A 13,397-nucleotide genomic window follows, 5' to 3' on the forward strand; every position below is an offset into this window, starting at 1 on the left:
TTTATTTGCACAGGTTTTTAACTTTGTGGCAAATATTCACAGAGACAGTGTTCATATTCAAAGTGAATAAAAATTTATGAGTGAGAAACAGTAAGTGTCCTGAAGCTTTGACTGGCAAAGAAATTACAGCAGCAAAACCTCACAGGTAGATACAGAGGCAAGACAGATTAAACTTATATTGTATACTACATTTATTACAAAAGCATTTAAAGACCAAAAAGCAATGCTTCACTATGCTAGGTGTTGGGTAGACAAACAGAGGACCTTCAAGAACTTGCAACAATCAAAAGATAAGGACTACAGGGAAGGTGACAACAGAAATACAGAGTCAGAGGCAATATCCTTTCCATACTGGGGAGGGTAGTATACAAAAAGAAACAGAAAGGCTACAAGAGGATTACAGGTAAAGGAAGGGAGGGGAAGCATGTAAGAAAAGCAGAGGGCAGAGGAGGAGATGGGAACAGAACAACACCCAAGCAAAGAAGGGCATTGAGGGATGGAAGTCCATTAGGACAATACAGAGAAACCTCAGGTTAAGCTGTACACAGTTCTTTGAATGCCCCTTTTTTTCTTTGTCTGCTCTTACCACCCCACTTTGTCTCAAAGGCAAAACACAAACCAACCCTTGTTCACACAAAATGTTTAGGTGGCATCCCATTTCCCCACCACTCCCAGCTTTTTTTGTCCCTTCCAGAGGTCTTTTCCTAAACTGCCAGCCTCAATATGAACACCACCTCTGCCGTGGTGGTGGGCACTTTGGCCAGCGAACAACCTTAGTGCAGTAAGAGGGAAAATCCTGAATATTCTGTAGTGTTATCTGAAGATAATAAATTTTTGTAACTCTATAATGATCAAATTATGAACCAGAATGAAGTGATTAAAAAAATAAACACACTTGTGGACTTTGGACAGCAGTGATCTGTAGCTGTGATGTGTTTACAGCTTAACAAAGCAACTGGAGTGTCACCCACTTCTTTTCAAAAAACGAACCTGAGAAGTCTCGAGTTTTTCTGAAGACCTTAAGCACAAAACATAAACATTACGAACAGGTCTGCCCTGTTTTCCCCTCCCAAGTAGCTGCAGATTGTCACCATCTTTCAGTGACCCTGCCTACACCTCAGCGACTGTCCACCAGGAGTCCTCCCGACAACGCTTTTTGATCTAGGACCACAAAATGGCCCTACTCCCCATAGCCATTATGCAAAACCACAGAATAGCCTTAAAATATGCATTCCTCCCCACCTCCGCCCACACAACGAAATTACTCCTGCATAAAACAAACCACACTATTTTACCCCAATAAAAGGACAAACAGCTTTACCACAAGACTCCAGGAGATACAGATATATATTTTTATTTTTAAAAGGAGGGAAAGAGCAGAACTTTCTAGACAGAAGCACTGGTCACTCCAGCAAGTTTTGGACACAACCGTTCAATGAAAAGGGACATTTCTGATGAAGTCCACAGACCTGCTCCAGCCCTGCAGAGCTGCAGCACTACAGACAAGACAGCACCCTTATTAAATTATTTAAATCTGGCACAGTGCCAGAAATATTTCCACTTAGAAAAACTTTTTATCACCTTATTCCTATATTCATGGGTTTGCTATTTACACAGATAAGCAACAGATTTACTGTCCCATGACTTGAGTTCCCTTTTCAATTCCTTTCCTACAGGAATGACATAGGATTTAATGGCTGACATTGTCTTCAGTTCTCCTGGGACTGCATGAAATACTTCCTCAGGAGGGGACATTACTGCCTCTGCTTTGGGGTCTTTTTCTGGGTGAGAGCCAAGAAGAGGCAGAGAGGAGAGTTGCTCTGAAAAGCACAACCACACATCATTAAGTGGTATGACAGCATTTGAATATAGACAGTAACACTGCAGACCCATGATTCATTTCATCAAATTGTCACCTCTACCGGAATAGCAGGGTCCTGACAACTGCAGGGGGTAGAGAGATGAAAGGCAGGCACCAGCCTGGAGTAGTGTAGTGAGCGTCTGGCTGATGATCCCAGACAGTTAATTTCTCATAAACAACCTTAAATTAAATTTAAATTATTCAAAGAAGCTGATACAGATCCAGGTTGGTTATACATACACTAAAAGTCACCTGGTTAGAAATTAACACCAAAAATACCTACAATACCTGTAAAGATTTAAACACACTGCAAACAATGCATGTGTACATTCAGAAAAGTAACCAGACCAGTAGCGTTAGGGTAATGACTAAACCCAACACAGTTTCAACGAGCAGAGAGCAAAGGCTATGCTGGCCTTTGTTACCTGACACTCATCTGCTTGGCAGAATGCACATGAATGCTGATTTTCAGCAGCAGCTCTTGTAATATTTGGGATACAGCTTTAAGAACCTTGATAATATAGTTTCCATGTTCTCCTATGAAAATATAGCAAAGATTTCTTTACAGTCCAAATTGGTGGTAAAAACTGTGGAAAATGGAAGTTTTCTTCAAAAGTGTCTCCCCTGCATCTTGCCTTACTAAAAAATTTAATTCCCGTTTTCAAAATAAAACATCTGCTACACTTTTGGTGTGGGTGTTCGCATGCACGTTAGTAGAAGCAGTAAGAAAAGAGCCCAGTGAGAAAGGATCCTCTCTACCAGACAACGTGAAAAGGGGTACCCACTTTAACAAGGCCTCACTTGCGGCTGCACCTGCATACCTGCTGTGTCTCCTCCAGCAGAACTCAAGCTTTTAGCATTTGTATGCAAATGAGTCTCAACTACAGAAACAATCCTACTGAGTGCAGCATCTTGTCTTGAGTGCTGCAGCTTGCGACCTGGACAGAGAACATTAGATGTTAAGAAATAAATCCCAATTGCATGACTCAAAAAGTTAATGCTTTGAAACCAAGAGAGATTTTGGATGAGTATCCTCTTTACTTAAAGAGAACCAGAAGCACAGAAATCAATACACTCTGGGACAAAATGTGTATGCTACCTTAGTTACCTATACTGAAGAGTAAAAAATACTGCAATCCCACATATTCGAAAACTGGATAGACAGACAGGTGCCTACAAACACTGCTTCACCGGTCAAAGCTTTTATCTGTTGACAGAGTAACTGTCTCACTATAGATGAAGTAATTCAAGTATTGGAAAAATAGCCTGCCAATAATAGCATCACCTGTCAAATTACTATAATGAGGGAAGAAATTTAAACCAGCTTATACAAGGAGACCCAAAAAGTCATCAGGACATTGTTTAAATAAACCATATTCTATTTTTAAAAAACTTTTCATCCTAATTTTTAAGTCCTTAAGAGACCTTAAGGAATTAAGCAACTACAGTTTCTCGCTATACCATTATTCCTGTTCTCTTTTTACAAAATCAGGAAATTAGAACTGTGGCAGCTTTCACTGGTCTAAACTGTTGCTGATTCCTGGCAACTGCTTCCAATTCTTCAGCCTAGTTTTGGGCTCCACGTAACTCCATGAATAAACTCCAACATTTTAGCCTGAAACAAAGAACTGAGGAATGTTCATCCCCTTCCTTTAAAATATACTGACTAGCATAGATAGAATGGTTAGCAAAAGACTAACATAGTTCACAGTGTTAACATACTCATTGTTATCTCAGTGACACACAAACTAACTTCAACTGGATAAATCTTCCACTGCTGTGAACAGTGGAATCAAATACCAGAAGGATTACACTTCTCTAAACAAGAACTCAGACACAAAGCAGAAGCTAAAAATGGATGTGTGCATAGGGGAGGTCAAAGCTTTTCTAAAAGACAGTCTTCTTGTGCAGAGACAGTAATGCTTAAGCTTCAGGTTTTGTGGGTTTTTAAAGAAATTTCAAGTGCAACCTGACAAGAAGGAATGTCAATACATGAAGGTCAAGAAAAGCCCTGGTAGCTGTACACAGTATGTTACAGAAGAGTACCTGCTCACAAGTAGCAATGCTACCAAAATGTAGTATCAGTTGAGAAGATACTACACTTCCAAATCCTAGCTTTAATTATTTTCTCCCTACCCCTGCTTTAACAACCTTTTTTTTTTTAATCTGTTAAGATATACTGGGCCCTGTGACTCTGTACATTTAAAGACTTCAAACATTTTTTAACTGTCCAGTTGTTAGAAATGAAATGTAGTGTTGTTTTTGCATTCTAGTGCTAGAAACATACCCTGAAAACATTCTGGGAATAACCTGAAAATAAAGCTCAGGCAAACAACATACTGAGGCATCTCTCCTGCACGTGCTACTTTACCCCTATTCAGCATCGGGGCAAGGGAGGTGGCAAAGCAGACAGAAGCTACCCATCTCCCCACCACTACAGACAGGGACTTGCATGGCTGGTGAGCCATTTCCTGCCCGGCTCAAGAGCCTTGTGTTGACAATCCCATTAGTAGACGTTTTCAGCTGAACTTCCCTCAATTAGGTCCTTTGTCAGAGTCAATCACAAAGTAAATGGACCAGGTAGAGTTGCCACATGACTTTTGCTTGTTTAACTTCAGACAAAGGAGAACGGGGATCTGTTGCTTTGGTAATGACAACAGGAAAGCATGGCTTAATCCCCAAATCAGCTCCAAGTCGTTTAGCAACCACAGCCCTCCATGGGGCCGTTCATGTGGCATCTTTGTCAGAGACAAAGTTTTTGTTCACAGCAGCGCACACAATTCAACAGTCTGTAGCACCCTGCAGGCTACGGGGGGTTCTCTCTGCAGACTGGAGTTTAAGACATTGTTTAGCAACATATTACTATCGCTGCTAAAACGTGTCGGTTTTTTTCCTGGGATTAGTACCCAGCTTGTTAAACGTGCTGCACATCTTTGTCTTGCAATGGCTCAGTCGTCTGTGGCTGGTTAAAAATATTTGTATGTGCATACTGACACAGCATCAACTCAATCTTTCAGCCTGGGGAACTTATGCCCAGTTATCACCCATTCATCTACTCTTTGACATACCTACCACACCCCCTTACACATTTTTTTTCTGCCTTTTACTACAAGCTACTTCAGTTCCAGAAGTAGACTGTTTTGCAGGGAAGGTAAAGTCTGCACGTGCTGGATATAAAATGATATAAAGATAAAATGCAGACATAAAATTACTATTCAAATAAAGCCTGCTTAATTAGTATCACATCCTCCATATGTTCACCAGTTCATTCTTGCCCCTCACAAGATGTTTCTGTATTCAGCTGTCCAGGCTATTGTTTTTGAAGAGTTCACACCCCAATTTGTTTGATTAAACTGAAACTCCATCAACTGACATTAACTGAAATATGCTGTTTAAGGCTGCCTTTTAAAAGTATATGCATTTTCTCTGAGTGATCTGAAAACTCAAGAAAACAATACTCACAGGAATGCCTGCACATGCTACTGGCTCCCCAATTCAGTGTTTTTTTCATTGGGGCTGACAAAGCACAGAAGAGTACTTTAACTCACACCACTACAGTCAGTAAGTTGTTGATTAGCAAAGTGACTAATTTCCAGGGGAAATAAATTCAGTATGCATTGGAGTTCACAGAGCAATGAACATACTGAGAGAAAGCAGTAAGTATTCTTTATTAATTTACATTTACAACTGCACCAGAAACAGCCACTTGCAAAGTAAACAGTCTCCATAATATTCAGTTCTTCCATGCATTCTTGTTCTTCCTTCTTCAGTTTTGAGGCTGCATCACAAACTGCCATTCCTTATGTTTAGGATGTTCTCCTGGATAGCTTGTCTTACAAACTCAACTATTTCCAGATCTGCATTGTATCAGAACTTTGAGAACTTATGAAATAGGAGTCTTCATTAGCAAATGTAATTTCAAAATGACATTTGTTCACAACTTAACATTATGCTGACAACAGTAATTTGATATTATAACCAAGGTCGACTAAAACTTTTTGACATCTAACCACATTTCTGTTGGGGAGCCCATTCATGGTTGATTAGTGTTTCACATGTCTACTGGACTTCACTGTCTGCAACAAGGAAAGGTAAGGTTGCGGCACCTGCATATTTACAAGAAGGGAAGACTTCTACATCTGACTGCCAAAAGTAATGTAAAATGGCAAGTGATAGTGCAAGCTAATGCAAGTCAGGAAAGACAAAAATGGTGCTGCAGTAGTAAAAAGTCCATTCAGTATTTAGGATGCCTCGGTATTTAGAGTATATTTAAAACCACACTTGTCCCTGAAACTCAGTATTCACTTATCATATTTCAGTTGAAAAGAAACAGTGCTAGTTTAAGGTGTCCAGTATGTGATGCTATTAAACAGATGAGAACCAATACTTGACTAAATTGGTTGCATTCAGCCTGGAGCTGAGTGAAATATACCAAGAACTTCACAGAGCATGACTGGGAAAGTTATAAACATAGGACTGGACTCATGCCAGCTTGTTATTTTAAAGTCAGGTCTCAAGTTTACTAGTGTATTTGGCCTACAGTACTTCTATATATAAAAGTACATAGTTATAGAGCTGTACATACAGGTATGCTCATACACAGATCCCAGCAGGCAACACACCTGCCTAGGATCTAATTTTCCTAGATAGATCAGTTCTCTCTCTCTGTAATGAAGGAGAGAATCTACGCAACTTAAAAATCCTTAGGCAATTCTCATCTATGTTAGGAGTTGGTTACAACAGGACACCCAGGAGAAGACAGGCAACAAATGAAAGCTTATTTAGCTTAACTCCAATCTGAAGTTTCCTGAAGAACCCCTACTGAGGTAAGTAGAGACTTCAAAAAGAACAAAGCAGTGACTGCCACATTGAATGTCAATAACAAACAACTGAATAACTGGAAACAAATGAAGTGCAATAGAACTACAGCAGTTACTAATAAATAGGTCAGATAAATGTATACAGTAGTTAATTAACCCCAACACTGTAAAGCAGCTTCAGGCAATAAAGTGAATCTGGTTTTGCTTACCCGTCTATCCCAATAGATTCTGCTTATGTGAATGTTATTAATGACACAAATCACCTTTGCCATAGAATCACAGGGGTTGGAAGGGACCTCTGAAGATCAAGTCCAACTCCCCTGCTGCAACAGGAACACCTAGGGCAGATCACACAGAAAAGCATCCAGACAGGTCTTGAAAGTCTCCAGAGAAGGAGACTCCACAACCTCTCTGGGCAGCCTGTTCCAGTGCTCCATCACCCTCACAGTTGAGAAGTTTTTCCTCACATTGAGATGGAACTTCCTGTGTTGTAGCTTGGTGCCATTTCCCCTTGTCCTACCACAGGGCACCACTGAAAAGAGACTGGCCCATTCTTGACATCTACCCTTCAGGTATTTCTATACAATAAGGGTCCCTTCTCAGTCCTCTTTTCTCAAGACTAAACAGCCCCAGGTCTCTTAGCCTTTCCTTGTATTACAGATGTTCCAGTCCCTTAATCATCCTTGCAGCCCTCCACTGGACTCTTTCCAGTAAGTCCCTGCCCCTCTTGAACTGGGGAGCCCAGAACTGGACACAATTCTCCAGGTGTGGTCTCACTAGGGCAGAGTAGAGGGGGAGGAGAATCTCCCTCAACCTCCTGGACACATTGTTCTTAATGCATCCCAAGATACTATTGGCTCTTTTGGTAACAAGGGCACGTTGCTGCCCCATTAATAACTTGCTGTCTACCAGGACCCCAAGGTCCTTCTCCATGGGGCTGCTTTCTAGCAGGTCCACCCCCAATCTATACTGGTGCATGGTGTTTTTTTCTCCCCAGGTGCAGGACTCTACACTTACTCTTGTTCAACCTCAGTAGGTTCCTCTTTGCCCAGCTCTCCAGTCTGTCTAGATCTCATGGAATGGCTGCACAGCCTTCAGATATATCAGCCAATCCTCTCAGTTTAATATCATCAGCCAACTTGCTGAGGATACACTCTATCCCCTCATCCATGTCATTGATGAATATGTTGAGTAAGACTGGGCCCAGTACTGACCCCTGGGGAACACCACTAGTCACAGGTCTTTAACTGGACTCTGCACTGTTGATCACAACCCTCTGGGCTCCATTGTTTAGCCAGTTCTCAATCCATCTCACTGTCTACTCTTCTAACTCACACCTCCTGAGCTTATCCACAAGGATGTTATGGGAGACAGTGTCAAAAGCCTTGTTAAAGTTGAGGAAGACAACATCCACTGTTCTCCCTGCATCTATCCATTCTGTCACATCATCATAGAAGGCTATTAGTCAAACATGATTTTCCCTTGGTGAATCCATGCTGGCTGCTCCTCATAACCTTTTCTTCCATGTGCTTAGAGATGACCTCACAATAAGGTGCTCCATCATCTTTCCAGGGATGGAGGTGAGGCTGACTGGTCTGTAGTGACCCAGGTCCTGTTTCTTGCCCTTCTTGAAGACTGGAGTGATATTAGCTTTCCTCCAGTCCTCAGGCACCTCTCCCATTTTTCAGAACTTTTCAATGATAAACAGCCGTCTAGCAATTACTTCTGCCAACTCCCTCAGCACACATGGGTGCATCCCATTGAGGCCCATGGATTTCTAGATGTTCAGTTTCCTTAACTGATCTTTAACCCAATCTTCTTCAATCAAGGTTTGGAAGGTGGTCTGTGGTCTGGAAGGTTTGGGAATCCTGAGGGTCAGCCTTAGCAGTAAAGACCAAGGCAAATAAGACATTAAGCAACTCTGCCTTCTTCATATCCTCTGTCACCAGGGCACCCACTTCATTCAGCAATCGGCCCACATTTTCTCTGGTCTTCCTTTTACCTTCAATGTACCTGAAGAAGACTTTCTTGTTGTCCTTGACTTTCCTTGCCAGTTTTAATTCTAAGGAGGCCTTAGTTTTCCTTGCATCGCTACACCTTCTGACCACATTCTTGTATTCATCCCAAATGGCTGACCCCTTCTTTCACGATCTATACCTTACTTTCTTCCACTTAAGTTTGCTCAGTAGTTCCCTACTCAACCATGCAGGTCTCCTGGCTCTCTTATTTGATTTCTTACTCTTCAGAACACTTCAATCTTGAGCTTGGAGGAGGTGGCACTTGAATACTAACCAAATCTCTTGGGTCCCCTTTTCTTCCAGTACCCTATCCCATTGGATTTCTCCAAGCAGATCCTTGAAAAGACCAACATTACATCTTCTGAAATCCAGGGTTTTGACCCTGCTAGATGCTCAGTACCTGCTGCACATGATTCTGAACTCTATAATGGTCACTACAACCACAGCTGCCCCCATCGTTTGTGTCTTCTACTGTTGTCTTCTAATGTCATGCTGTTAAGTTACTTCAGGAGTTACTTGAGAATTTGAAGCATACAATGAGGTGTTTAAAAGCACATAGAACAAGTCAGAGGCAGAGAATTTTCATCAGTCACATGCTAAGGTTAGACTTGAACATATTTAGACATTCAATTGTCAAAAGAATTACAAGTACATTTAAATTACTTGAGCTGTGCTGAGACAGGAAGGACTGACCCCAAGACCAATACACCATACAATGTTACTGCTTCAATACAGGCCAGACTGACCAATTCAACTGTTCTGACATCCAAACTGCAAGATGACAGACAAGATTATCAACAGTATTCTGCTTTATTTTAGTCACTTCATATAGGAGGCTGGTAGAATAACAGTTTGCAGAACAGAAAGAGATCCAATAGAGTGAGAAGCAAATATTTTCCAGGAAGGATAGAATCTACAGTAAGAAAAAGAAAATCTACTCACCTGCCATTTTTTTTAATGTAGGTTGCTAAATAACCATGGTCTTCCCAGTTGTGAACTGTTTCTGTCATTCCCTGCTCCTGAAAAATGGGCTGTAGAGCTTTAAGAACGGCATTGCAATCAGCTGTGAGATTTGAGAGAAAAAAATAATCAGAAAGAAACCACAGCACTGACAAGAAACTTAGTAATCTCTCTGTCTTAAGGCTCAGTGTATTTTTCAAAGGCACTGAAAACTCGGTGCAACCTACCCTATCCACTTGGCTGTACAGGACTACCCATTTTCTAACATCCAGGACAGAGCAAGCCCCTGGGTGAAATCTTTGATGCTACAGAAAATACCTCCCATTCAGAACACCACACAAAAATTCACTTAGAAATAACTAAAGAAGTTAATCCGGTAAGGATCTTCAAAAAGCAACCTGATGCTTTGTCTCTGAAGATTTTTCTTCATTGAGAATATGCTCTTTTCTAAAGCCTCAGGTTTGCTGTACACATTAGTTTGGGTTGTTTTTTAAAAACAATATTCATTACAGCAATTTCAGATATTCTATTCAAACCAATGTCCCCAAAAAAAAAAAAAAACATTTGCAAGTTTTGTCAGTTAATTTTGGAATTCATAAGGCAAGTTAGTGAAGGATGCTGGTAAAGCTGCATCTGCCAGAACAGAAACAAAACTGGAAAGACTGTCATACCAGTGTGTCAGTGAGAAACCTATTCAGTATCAACCTATTGGCTGTCCCAATGAGGCAGGTATCATTTTTGCTTCACAAACAAAATTAAGTCACTATAGTCATGCAACATGCACTATTGTAACCAGGACTTAAAGAGTCTGTCAGAGAAATATCTGGCACAGCCACATTACAGAGGCACTGACATATTTTTTCCCGTGCCTGGGCCTATTAAAGTGTTATTATCAAGGCAATTACTTTGTTTTTCTCCCATGCCCAAATGCATATACTAGTGAAACCAGCAAGCATAGCCTGCAGACACAATCAGCAATAGTTTCCAGATGTTACTGATTTGTACAAGCTTCAAATACATGAACAAAAAATCTATACCAAGTAAATCACTAAGTTTGGCTCATCTATCACCTCAACACAACTCCACAGTAGACTAAACTGAAAACCTAGTTACCTGAAACCTAGGTTTTCCTTCTGTAAAGCCTAGACTCTACTACCCCTATATGTTTTAACCAGACAGAAATAACAGCATTTACTTTAATTTTCCTCTCCACAAAACTCAAGAGCAAGACAATTATCCAGTATTTTGCCAAGGACATTGAATACAAGTGGAAAGACCTTGCTTCTTACTGCTCATACTATCTGATATTGAATACATATTCTGAGATAAAATATTTATTTTTCACCTTCTACATTTCATTAACTCCTCATGTAACAAATTATGGGGAAATAGAATCAATAAGTTATGTTGGACAACAGTGAACGATTTAACTGCTGGCCCTTTGTAAGTAGGTGACACCAGTGGTAACTTTTACCCTCACTGAAACACCCCACACCATCCACTATCATGATCAAACTCTTTTTCCTTTCCTACCCTCCTATCAAAATCTGCATCGTTTGTACCAGTAAGTTTTTACACATCCTGCACTATGGTGCAGGTAATAATTAAGGCTCAGAATACACAGCTTATGTGGCCAGTTACTGTAGTGACAGTAGCAATAAGTAAGCCAACAATCAAGCCAACAAGTTTTTGGGACACTGAAAGCACAAAAGCAACAGGGCCATAATTAGAGCCATAGCTCTTAAACTGGTTCGAGTCTCTGCAGATTTGCACTGGGAAGGGAATTTTGCACAGCACACTCAACTTGCACCTTCTGGCATGTATCGGCACTCTTTTTAGGGATAGAACAGCTGATTCAAAGCCAGTACATTCACAACAATTGTTACTTCAGACACACAGTCCCCCTCTTCTTGCTTGGCATTTGGTTTCCTTGCCCCACCCTACCTTCTGCCTCATCTTTTATAAAACCCATGCTCATTTCCTTCCCTTACTTATATCACCACATTAAACAACAACTCAGTTTAGTAATGCATGCCATACCTTCCAGGTCCGCAAATTAGCTTGAAATACAAACCAAACTAGTAAGTAACTAACATCCAGAGCACTTTTGCAGCTCCTGCAAGGTGTTGAAACAATAAAAGGGAAACCGACTCCAGAAGAATGGAAGTGCATTATACCACATTAGTCTGCTTTCAATGGCTTCAAGGATTCCTGCTAGGTGCAGCTTGACAAAGACTGCAGGAGGGTCACAGATACTGCTCTGATCCAAGAACAAACTAATCCCTCACAAGCTACTCATCATTCAGCAGCAGGTTTCTTTGTTAAGCAGCCAGGCACAAGCTTGACTGCGTTCTAGCTATTATGCAATTAACTTTAGGATATTAAAACAACAACAACATGCTCTTTCATCAGGCCTCCTTTTGGTTATACCACACAAGATTTGCCTTGGAGGGCAAATTAATTTTCCAAAGTTGCAGACGCCTTTTTAAAATCTTTGAAGCATCAGTGGTTGCTTGAAGGCATGAAGAATTTCAGGGATCTCAGGATCTCTCACCCAAATCCACTTGCCACCACCTCACTCCAATATCAGATATGCTATATCAAGCACTAATAAGTGAAAAGGACAATGGCAATTAGAACAGAAGGAATATCTTTGATTCTAAATCAAAATGTTAATTCAGTTGGGGACTTGGGGTTTTTTTTTTTGCTATTCACAAATTCTGGTTACCAAACATTAAATACAGTTTTAACTACTTGCCAGAAGGAATGAAAAGGTCCAGAGTTTCAACTCAACAGAAACAAAAAACACTGTATATAAGATTTCAGAAGTACATATTTCTCAAGAGAGTTAATGTCCAGTTAAGCCAGACAATTTTGCAATTCTAGTACACTTAAATAGATGATCTGCAGTAGTTGCAGATGTTACTCTGAAATTTTACGAGACAAGCAGCCATTATTTGACAGAAATCTGTGAATGTGAGCAGAGCTCAAAGTCAGAGTTACTGTAAGCATCCAGTCTGACCTCATGTATAACACTGGCTAGTTTCAGACAGATACTACAACACTGAGCTCAGTATTCTGCTATTGAGCTAGACTACCTCCAAAAATATTCTGGTTTAAGACCTCCTCATACCAGAGGACTGATAAAATCATAGTAAACTATGGGAACAGATTAGGTCTCTTTTGAAAATATTTACCCTATTTCTGAGTTCAAACTTTTCTTACCCTGCTTTTGAGCCACCTCCTCTATCAAGTGAGAACATAACACAACCAAAGAGTAAGCAGGATACATCAAAGCACTTATATACACTTCCACATCTGATGTATTTTTCCTCTTGGTAGCTATACTTCCAATAGAGAAAGCTGAAGGAAAAAAAAATCAAATTCAGTGAGCTGTGCAAATTAATAATTTTGATGTATTAAGTCATTGTCTTGTGCAAGTCTGACATTCTCACACATGGGCACTGTACCTGTCAGCTCCAATTCTTCAAAAACCTCACAGGAAAAGTGCAAGGACAAGGTGACAGTGTCAGGTACAAGTGATGAAGGGAATACACCTGAGAAAAGAGATTCCTTTCTAATCAGGTGAGATCTCAGGGGCAGTTCAAGAGGAGGGCAGCAGAAGGCTGGGCGTTCCACCTGCTGCAGCAGCATACCTGACTGCTCTGGCACCAAGCCCACCAGAGGCAAGTCAAGCCACTCATGGTGCTTCCTTCTGCCACCACTTACTGGAAGCAC

At 40.7% G+C, this 13,397-nt stretch overlaps 2 protein-coding genes across 4 annotated transcripts in view; both read right to left on the bottom strand.

The window, feature by feature from the left end:
- The window catches only part of CNKSR2 (connector enhancer of kinase suppressor of Ras 2), a 475,055-nt gene that overhangs the window by 94,528 nt on the left and 367,130 nt on the right, over positions 1 to 13,397 (bottom strand). The gene's annotated exons all lie outside the window — the stretch shown is intronic.
- Positions 1 to 13,397, bottom strand: part of SMS (spermine synthase) — a 53,773-nt gene that overhangs the window by 26,417 nt on the left and 13,959 nt on the right. The window contains exons 2-3 of one of the 2 annotated variants that reach the window (XM_051608968.1): positions 12,885 to 13,022; positions 9,642 to 9,762 (exon numbers count right to left, since the gene is read on the bottom strand). In XM_051608968.1, coding sequence (XP_051464928.1) covers positions 9,642 to 9,762; positions 12,885 to 13,022 — 259 coding nt within the window. The remainder of the gene's footprint in view (positions 1 to 9,641; positions 9,763 to 12,884; positions 13,023 to 13,397) is intronic. The other variant, XM_051608969.1, reaches the window with a different exon arrangement.

This window comes from Apus apus, chromosome 1, assembly GCF_020740795.1.
Source record: "Apus apus isolate bApuApu2 chromosome 1, bApuApu2.pri.cur, whole genome shotgun sequence".
Classification (NCBI taxonomy): Eukaryota; Metazoa; Chordata; class Aves; order Apodiformes; family Apodidae; genus Apus; species Apus apus.